Source organism: Blennius ocellaris (assembly GCF_963422515.1).
Source record: "Blennius ocellaris genome assembly, chromosome: 11".
In the NCBI taxonomy this organism is placed as follows: domain Eukaryota; kingdom Metazoa; phylum Chordata; class Actinopteri; order Blenniiformes; family Blenniidae; genus Blennius; species Blennius ocellaris.
The window spans coordinates 29,118,821-29,128,203 of NC_137660.1; the positions used below are offsets into that span (position 1 = coordinate 29,118,821).

The window sequence follows — 9,383 nt, forward strand, 5'->3', positions numbered from 1 at the left end:
TCTAACGTAGCAGCGTTGTGGTCTAATGTAGTGGCGCTGCGTTCTAACGTAGCAGCGTTGTGATCTAATGTAGCCGCGCGACATTAGATAGCAGCGTTGTGGTCTAATGTAGCGGCGCTGCGTTCTAACGTAGCAGCGTTGTGGTCTAATGTAGCGGCGCTGCGTTCTAACGTAGCAGCGTTGTGATCTAATGTAGCCGCGCGACATTAGATAGCAGCGTTGTGGTCTAATGTAGCGGCGCTGTGGTTTAATGTAGTAGCGCGGCGGTCTAATGTAGTGGCGCTGCATTCTAACGTAGCAGCGTTGTGGTCTAATGTAGCGGTGCGGCGGTCTAATGTAGCGGCGCGGCGGTCTAATGCAGCGGCGCGGCGGTCTAATGCAGCGGCGCGGCGGTCTAATGTAGCGGTGCGGCGGTCTAATGCAGCGGTGCGGCGGTCTAATGCAGCGGCGCGGCGTTGGACGAGGAGCCCCGGGGGACCGCAGGAAATGAAGTGCAAACACCTTCAGCAGCGTCTCGCGTTACGATTTGAACTGTTAGAAACATAAACCTTCCAGAGTGAGAGAACTGAAACGAGTGTTTGTCGTTTCAGGATCCGACCACCGTTTGCAGGATCGGCGGCGCCGGCGCCCTGAGGGACTCCGTCTGATTGGCTCTCGCAGCACGGCGACGTCGACGCTGGTGAACGCAGAGGGAGGAGCTCCGCCAAACACAGGCCCCCACCCCCTCCTCACCCACCCACTGTAGCGTTAGCTGTTAGCCAAGATGGCCGACCCCTACCAGAACAACGTGTACCACCAGGGAGGAGGCGACAGCTACGGGACGTACGGCGAGGGCGGCGGCCATGACGGCTACGGCTACCAGGCGGACTACCCGCCTCAGGAGGAGGACGCGGCGAGCGACGCCACCGAGGGACACGACGAGGAGGACCAGATGTACGAGGGCGAGTATCAGGGGATCCCGCATCCCGACGAGGTGAAGGCGGCGCAGAGGGCGGCGCGGTGAGGTCACACACACACACACACACACACTAATTCACATCGTACGCCACATCCATTGACCGAATCGTCCTTTCTTCACCTCCACCTTCCTCCCCCGCTCGCAGGGCGAAGACCCGGGCGGCGGGCGGCGGCGGCGGCGCCTCGGAACTGGAGGAGCTGTCGCAGCAGTACGAGGACATCATGGAGGACTGCGGCCACGGGAAGTTCCAGTGGACGCTGTTCGTGGTTCTGGGCCTGGCGCTGATGGCCGACGGCGTGGAGTGCTTCGTGGTGACGTTCGCCCTGCCGTCTGCCGAGAAGGACCTGTGTCTGTCCAACGCCGAGAAAGGCATGCTGGGTAAGAGCTGCGTTACCGCGTCGGACCACCGGGAGGGGGGGGGGGGGCGGCGGTGAGTCGCGCTGCCGTTCTCACCGCCGCCCCCCCGGTGTACACCGGTGGTATTACGTCAATCCCGAATAGCGTCAAATCGACGTTTTCTGAATTTTGATTCTGCTGAGTCACCGGCGTTAATCATCTCCGCCATCGTTTATCAAACCCGCTGAGAGAAGCAGAAATTTTAACAAATTCATTTAGAAAGAACTTTTTTTTTTCCAAACTAACAGGAAGCGGCTTGGCGCCGCGTCCCCGCTGCAATAAAGCTCCGTCAAAGAAGAGCAACGGCGACGGACCCCCCTCCGGTAGAACGTGTGAGGCTCTTCCAGGAGGAACTTTTCGAAACGCTGATTAGTTTAAAAGCCTCCCTTTCCTCCCGAAAGCTAATCAGCTAATGAGCCGGTGACTCAGCGGTTTCCTCCTGGCCGCCACTCGCCGCCGCCGCCGCCGCCATGAACCCTTCAGGCTGCGTCGCCGTGAGGAAAGATAAATGTGGTTCTCTCTGCGCCGTGCGCTCGTTCAGCTGACGTCTATTTCTGGGTTCGTTCTCTGGAGCTCGTTCTTCTCCTTCCTTCCTTCACGCCGACGAGTCGGCGTTTTTACATGGAACTGCAGCGTTAAAGAGAAAATATGGACCGTGTTCCCTCAGTTCTCCAGCTTTGTTCTGCTGCACACCGACGGCCCGTTACCACGGCGACGCTTTCAACCGAAAAACGCAAAACTGTCGTACCAGTTCAGGTTTTTCAACAATCTTTTTTTTGAAAACGGCTCCCAAGGTGAAACTTTTCCGGACTCTGACACGATGAGCATCGGAAGCACTGCTATTGGCCGTGACTGGTCCTTCTGCACATGCTCAGTAGAGCCAATCAGAACTCAGCAGTCCTCCATGTTGTCATGACTCCCGGTCCGTGCTTTTATTTTGACAGTCATGTAATAGCAATCCAACTTGGTACTTTTATTTTGAAAGTCACCATAATAACAATCCAACTTGGTACTTTTATTTTGACAGTCATGTAATAACAATCCAACTTGGTACTTTTATTTTGACAGTCACCATAATAACGATCCAACTTGGTGCTTTTATTTTGACAGTAATGTAGTAACAATCCAACTTGGTACTTTTATTTTGACAGTCACCGTAATAACAATCCAACTTGGTACTTTTATTTTGACAGTCATTGTAATAACAATCCAACTTGGTGCTTTTATTTTGACAGTCACCATAATAACAATCCATCTTGGTACTTTTGTTTTGACAGTCATGTAATAACAATCCAACTTGGTGCTTTTATTTTGACAGTCATCCAACTTGGTGCTTTTATTTTGACAGTCACCATAATAACAATCCAACATGGTACTTTTATTTTGACAGTCATGTAATAACAATCCAACTTGGTACTTTTATTTTGAAAGTCATGTAATAACAATCCAACATGGTGCTTTTATTTTGACAGTCATGTAATAACAGTCCAACTCGGTGCTTTTATTTTGACAGTCATGTAATAACAATCCAACTTGGCGCTTTTATTTTGACAGTCACGTAGTAACAATCCAACTTACTGGTTTTCAAGCACATGTAAATGTGGAACTTCTCCAGCGGAACTTCAGGAGTCGCTTTTGCCCCGAACGTTTTTTTAAAAGTCGCACGTTCAGGGTCTCTGAGCTCGTTGCCGTGGAAACAGACGCCTAACAAACAAACAAACCTTTTCTGCGTTTCAACTTGAAGCCGTCGGTGTACAAACAGACCTTTAGTGTGAAAACCTTCCTCGTCGCAGCAGCATCTGGATGAAACAGGAACTTCCTCGTTGCTCCTCCTCTCACGTGTTGAAGCCCCGCCCCCTTCAGCAGCAGCAGTGAGCGTTGCCCGTTGCCCGTTGCCCGTTGCCCGTTGCCCGTTGCCCGTTGCCCGTTGCCAGGATCCAGCCGGCGTGCGGAGCGGTGACTCATCACACCGTACGAGTCCTGAAAACACGTCTGTGTGTGAGCTGCTCGCCTTGCTCCAAGGTCGCCGCCATCGATCCCTCCTGTGCTGACTCAGCACAATGAGAACTGAGGAAGAGGAGGAGGAGGAGGAGGAGGAGGAGGAGGAGGAGGAGGAGGAGGAGGAAGATGAAGTCGTGACTTCATGTCTGAGCAGCTCAGTCTGACAGTCCAACTCTGCCTCCGCAGTAATGATTATGAGCCTCCAGTAATCAGATTACACCGACTCCTCATTTTTTTTACTGCAACACCACAAGAGATCAACGGTTTCTCAGCTACTTCACCAGCTCCTGCAGATAAAGAGTAACTAGTTACTTGGTAATGTTCACTAGTGACTCTCGTGACTCAGTTACTTTAGTTTCATCTCAGAAAGATAAAGGATGACTCAGCAGTAAAGAGTGGAAGGACCCAGTGCTGAGCCCTGAGGAACTATTTCATAATCATGATTATTCAAGTTACTCACAATTATTACTTACTTTTAGTTACTTAGCATTTCTATTATCAGTGGTGAAGTTACTTTACTATTGCAGGAGATGAAAAAGTAACTGATTACTTGTTATTTCTTCTTATATTGTTCTTATATTGTGTTTTGTTTTACTGGTATTCACATAGATTTTATACTGTAGTATTTCTGTGTTCACATTGTCTAATGACATAATAATAATAATAATAATCTGGTTTTAGAGGAGGAAGATGCTCTATAATCTGGTGTTAGGGGAGGAAGATGCTCTATAATCTGATGTTAGAGGAGGAAGATGCTCTATAATCTGGTGTTAAAGGAGGAAGATGCTCTATGCTCTGGATTAGAGGAGGAAGATGCTCTATAATCTGATGTTAGAGGAGGAAGATGCTCTATAATCTGGTGTCAGGGAGGGCGATGCTCTATAATCTGATGTTAGATGAGGAAGATACTCTATAATCTGGTGTTAGAGGAGGAAGATGCTCTATAATCTGGATTAGAGGAGGAAGAGGCTCTATAATCTGATGTTAGAGGAGGAAGATGCTCTATAATCTGGATTAGAGGGGGAAGATGCTCTATAATCTGGATTAGAGGGGGAAGATGCTCTATAATCTGATGCTAGAGGAGGAAGATGCTCTATAATCTGATGTTAGAGGAGGAAGATGCTCTATAATCTGATGTTAGAGGAGGAAGATGCTCTATAATCTGGATTAGAGGAGGAAGAGGCTCTATAATCTGATGTTAGAGGAGGAAGGTGCTCTATAATCTGGTGTTAGAGGAGGAAGATGTTCTATAATCTGGATTAGAGGAGGACGATGCTCTATAATCTGATGTTAGAGGTGGAAGATGCTCTATAATCTGGTGTTGGGGAGGAAGATGCTCTATAATCTGATGTTAGAGGAGGAAGATGCTCTATAATCTGGTGTTAGAGGAGGAAGATGCTCTATAATCTGGTGTTAAAGGAGGAAAATGCATTATAATCTGGATTAGAGGAGGAAGATGCTCTATAATCTGGTGTTAGAGGAGGAAGATGCTCTATAATCTGGTGTTAGAGGAGGAAGATGCTCTTTAATCTGACGTTAGAGGAGGAAGATGCTCTACAATCTACACCTCAGTCTGACTGGCTGGTGCTTCTTCCTCAGGCCTGGTGGTCTTCCTCAGCATGATGGGGGGGGCCTTCCTGTGGGGGGGGCTGGCGGACAAGGTGGGCCGGCGGCGCTGCCTCATGGCGGCGTTGGCCATCAACTGTGTGTTCGCCTTCCTGTCCTCCTTCGCTCAGGGATACGGATTCTTCCTCTTCTTCAGGCTGCTGTCCGGCATCGGGTAACACACACACACACACACACACACACACACACACACACACACACACACACACACACACACACACACACACACACACACACACACACACACACACACACACACACAGGCAGAAACACTGTGAAAGAAATATTTAACATCATTGATTGTTAACGGCGTTAACCAGGTTAATGGTGTTAACCTGGTTAATGGTGTTAAGTTAACCAGGTTAACACCATTAACCAGTGGCTCCATCCACTCACTGTGTGAAGTGACGGCGCCACCTGGAGGTTGAAACAAGAAGGAAACATTAACAGTTTAATGACCAAGAATATTGTTGATGGACTTGAAAATGATCATCTCTCTCTCTCTCTCTCTCTCTCTCTCTCTCTCTCTCTCTCTCTCTCTCTCTCTCTCTCTCTAACTCTCTCTCTCTAAATCTCTCTCTCTAACTCTCTCTCTCTAACTCTCTAACTCTCTCTCTCTCTCTCTCTCTCTCTCTCTCTTTCTCTCTCTCTCTCTAACTCTCCCCCCTCTCTCTAACTCTCCCCCCCTCTCTCTCGCTCTCTCTCTCTCTCCCTCGCTCTCTCTCTCTCTCTCTCTCTCTCTCTCTCTCTCTCTCTCTAACTCTCTCTCTCTCTCTAACTCTCTCTCTCTCTCTAACTCTCCCCCTCTCTCTAACTCTCCCCCCTCTCTCTCGCTCTCTCTCTCTCTCCCTCGCTCTCTCTCTCTCTAACTCTCTCTGTCTCTCTCTCTCTTTCCCTCTCTCTCTCTCTCTCTCTCTCTCTCTCTCCATCTCTTCCCCTCTCTCTCTCTCTCTCTCTCTCTCTCTAACTCTCTCTGTCTCTCTCTCTCTTTCCCTCTCTCTCTCTCTCCATCTCTTCCCCTCTCTCTCTCTCTCTCCATCTCTTCCCCTCTCTCTCTCTCTCTAACTCTCTCTGTCTCTCTCTCTCTTTCCCTCTCTCTCTCTCTCTCTCCATCTCTTCCCCTCTCTCTCTCTCTCTCTAACTCTCTCTGTCTCTCTCTCTCTCTCTCTCTCTCTAACTCTCTCCATCTCTTCCCCTCTCTCTCTCCCTCTCTCTCCCACTCTCTCGCTCTAACTCTCTCTGTCTCTCTCTCTCTTTCCCTCTCTCTCTCTCTCTCCATCTCTTCCCCTCTCTCTCTCTCTCTCTCCCCCTCTCTCTAACACTCCCCCCCCCCCCCCCCCCCCCTCCCCACCAGGATTGGAGGTACGGTTCCCATCGTCTACACCTACTTCTCAGAGTTCCTCTCGATGGACAAGCGAGGAGAACATCTGTCGTGGCTCTGCATGTTCTGGATGTTTGGAGGAATCTACGCCTCCTTCACCGCCTGGGGCATCATCCCCGATACGGTACCCCCCCCCCCCCCCCCACCTCCACCCCCCACCACCCCCATCTCCACCCCAAGATCAGGGATAACAATATGCAATGTATGTGTGTGTGTGTGTGTGTGTGTGTGTGTGTGTGTGTGTGTGTGTGTGTGTGTGTGTGTGTGTGTGTGTGTGTGTGCAGGCTGGGGCTTCAGTATGGGTTCAGAGTTTCAGTTCCACAGTTGGAGGGTCTTCGTTCTGGTCGCTGCTCTTCCTGCCATCGCTTCTCTGGTGGGACTGACGTTCATGCCTGAGAGTCCACGCTTCCTGCTGGAGGTGACACACACACACACACACACACACACACACACACACACACACACACACACACACACACACACACACACACACACACACACACACACACACACACACGTACATTGCACATTGTTATCCCTGATTTTAAATACTATTCTCACAGTGTGTGTGTGTGTGTGTGTGTGTGTGTGTGTGTGTGTGTGTGTGTGTGTGTGTGTGTGTGTGTGTGTGTGTGTGTGTGTGTGTGTGTGTGTGTGTGTGTGTGTGTGTGTGTGTGACAGAATGCCAAACACGACGAGGCCTGGATGATCTTGAAGCAGGTCCACGACACCAACTGGAGGGCCAAAGGTCAGCCGGAGAAAGTTTTCACTGTGAGTCTGAACAAACAAACAATCCTACGGTCCTTGAACGCAACACGACCAGCTAAATCCTCCTCTGACATCAGATTATAGAGCATCTTCCTCCTCTGACATCAGATTATAGAGCATCTTCCTCCTCTAACATCAGATTATAGAGCATCTTCCCCCTCTAACATCAGATTATAGAGCATCTTCCCCCTCTAACATCAGATTATAGAGCATCTTCCCCCTCTAACATCAGATTATAGAGCATCTTCCCCCTCTAACATCAGATTATAGAGCATCTTCCCCCCTCTAACATCAGATTATAGAGCATCTTCCTCCTCTAACATCAGATTATAGAGCATCTTCCCCCTCTAACATCAGATTATAGAGCATCTTCCTCCTCCAACACCACATTATAGAGCATCTTCCTCCTCCAACATCAGATTATAGAGCATCTTCCCCCTCTAACACCAGATTATAGAGCATCTTCCTCCTCTAACATCAGATTATAGAGCATCTTCCACCTCTAACATCAGATTATAGAGCATCTTCCGCCTCTAACATCAGATTATAGAGCATCTTCCGCCTCTAACATCAGATTATAGAGCATCTTCCGCATCTAACATCAGATTATAGAGCATCTTCCGCCTCTAACATCAGATTATAGAGCATCTTCCCCCTCTAACACCAGATTATAGAGCATCTTCCTCCCACTGGCATTAAACACGATGAACATTTGCAGTATTTTTTCTGTGATGTTCGTAGTTTAAAATCCAGACTGAACAGATCTTTGCAAAAGACGTGTGAAACAATGTAGCACACACACACACACACACACACACACACACACACACACACACACACACACACACACACACACACACACACACACACACACACACACACACACACACACACACACACACACACAGTTCAGCAGCTGGGTTTTGTTGACCTGCTTTCCTCCAGGAAGTATTTTTAGCTCTCTGAATGTTTGATGAAGGAGCTGAGCGCTCAGAATCGGGGGGGGTGGGGTTTGGTCGGGGGAGGGGCCAGAGCGTCTCTCTGCTGAAGTTACAGTGGAAATGTTTCACCAGGAAGATGAGAGTGTCCAGGGACCCCCCCCCCCCCCCCCCCCCCAGTGTTCAGCAGCTTCTCTCAGACCGTCCTCCATGTTTTCCAGGTGATGCACATCAAGGCGCCGAAGACGGCCGAGGACGAGTTCATCGAGATCCAGAGCGCCACGGGGACGCCGATTCAGCGCTGGGCCGTCCGCTCTCTGACGCTCTGTAAACTGGTGCGTGTTAATGATGGGGCCCCCAAAGAGTCGAAGCCCCCCAACCCCCACACCCCCCTAAGAGTCAGAGCCCCCCCCCCACAAGAGAGACAGTAACCATCCCTGAGAGGTAGAACCACCCTCTCCAAGAGGCAGAACCTTTCCAGAGAGTCACAACCCCCCAACCCCCCCAGAGAGTCAGAGCCCCCCCACCCCCCCAGAGCCCCCCCTGACACGGTCTTTTGCAGGTTCTGAAGAACGTGGCCTCCCTCCTGTCGGCTGAACTGAGGTTTGCGACGCTCTTCATGGCCGTCCTCTGGTTCTGCATGGCCTTCAGGTCAGAGTCACACTGAACAACTCACTACGGACAGTAGAGTCCATCAGAGGACAGTAGAGTCCATCAGAGGACAGTAGAGACCATCAGAGGACAGTAGAGTCCATCAGAGGACAGTAGAGACCATCAGAGGACAGTAGAGTCCATCAGAGGACAGTAGAGACCATCAGAGGACAGTAGAGTCCATCAGAAGACAGTAGAGACCATCAGAGGACAGTAGAGTCCATCAGAGGACAGTAGAGACCATCAGAGGACAGTAGAGACCATCAGAGGACAGTAGAGACCATCAGAGGAAACTGCAGGTTCAGTTTAAGACTCCATGTTTGTTCAGCTCACAGGCCAGTAGGGGGCAGTAGAAGCTAGTAGAAGCTAGTAGAAGCCAGCAGGGGGCAGTAGAAGCTAGTAGAAGCCAGTAGAAGCCAGCCGGGGGCAGTAGAAGCCAGTAGAAGCTAGTAGAAGCTAGTAGAAGCTAGTAGAAGCCAGTAGAAGCCAGTAGAAGCCAGCAGGGGGCAGCAGAAGCTAGTAGAAGCTAGTAGAAGCCAGCAGGGGGCAGTAGAAGCTAGTAGAAGCTAGTAGAAGCCAGTAGAAGCCAGCAGAGGGCAGTAGAAGCTAGTAGAAGCTAGTAGAAGCCAGTAGAAGCTAGTAGAAGCCAGAAGAAGCCAGTAGA

At 49.9% G+C, this 9,383-nt stretch overlaps 1 protein-coding gene across 1 annotated transcript in view; it reads left to right on the top strand.

Moving 5' to 3' along the window:
- Nucleotides 1-763: 763 nt before the first annotated feature.
- LOC308136820 (synaptic vesicle glycoprotein 2B-like) overlaps nt 764-9,383 on the top strand; it is a gene marked incomplete at both ends in the record, with an annotated part of 18,875 nt that continues 10,255 nt past the window's right edge. The window contains 3 exon segments of the mRNA XM_080505347.1: nt 764-999; nt 1,104-1,336; nt 4,955-5,135. Coding sequence (XP_080361473.1) covers nt 764-999; nt 1,104-1,336; nt 4,955-5,135 — 650 coding nt within the window.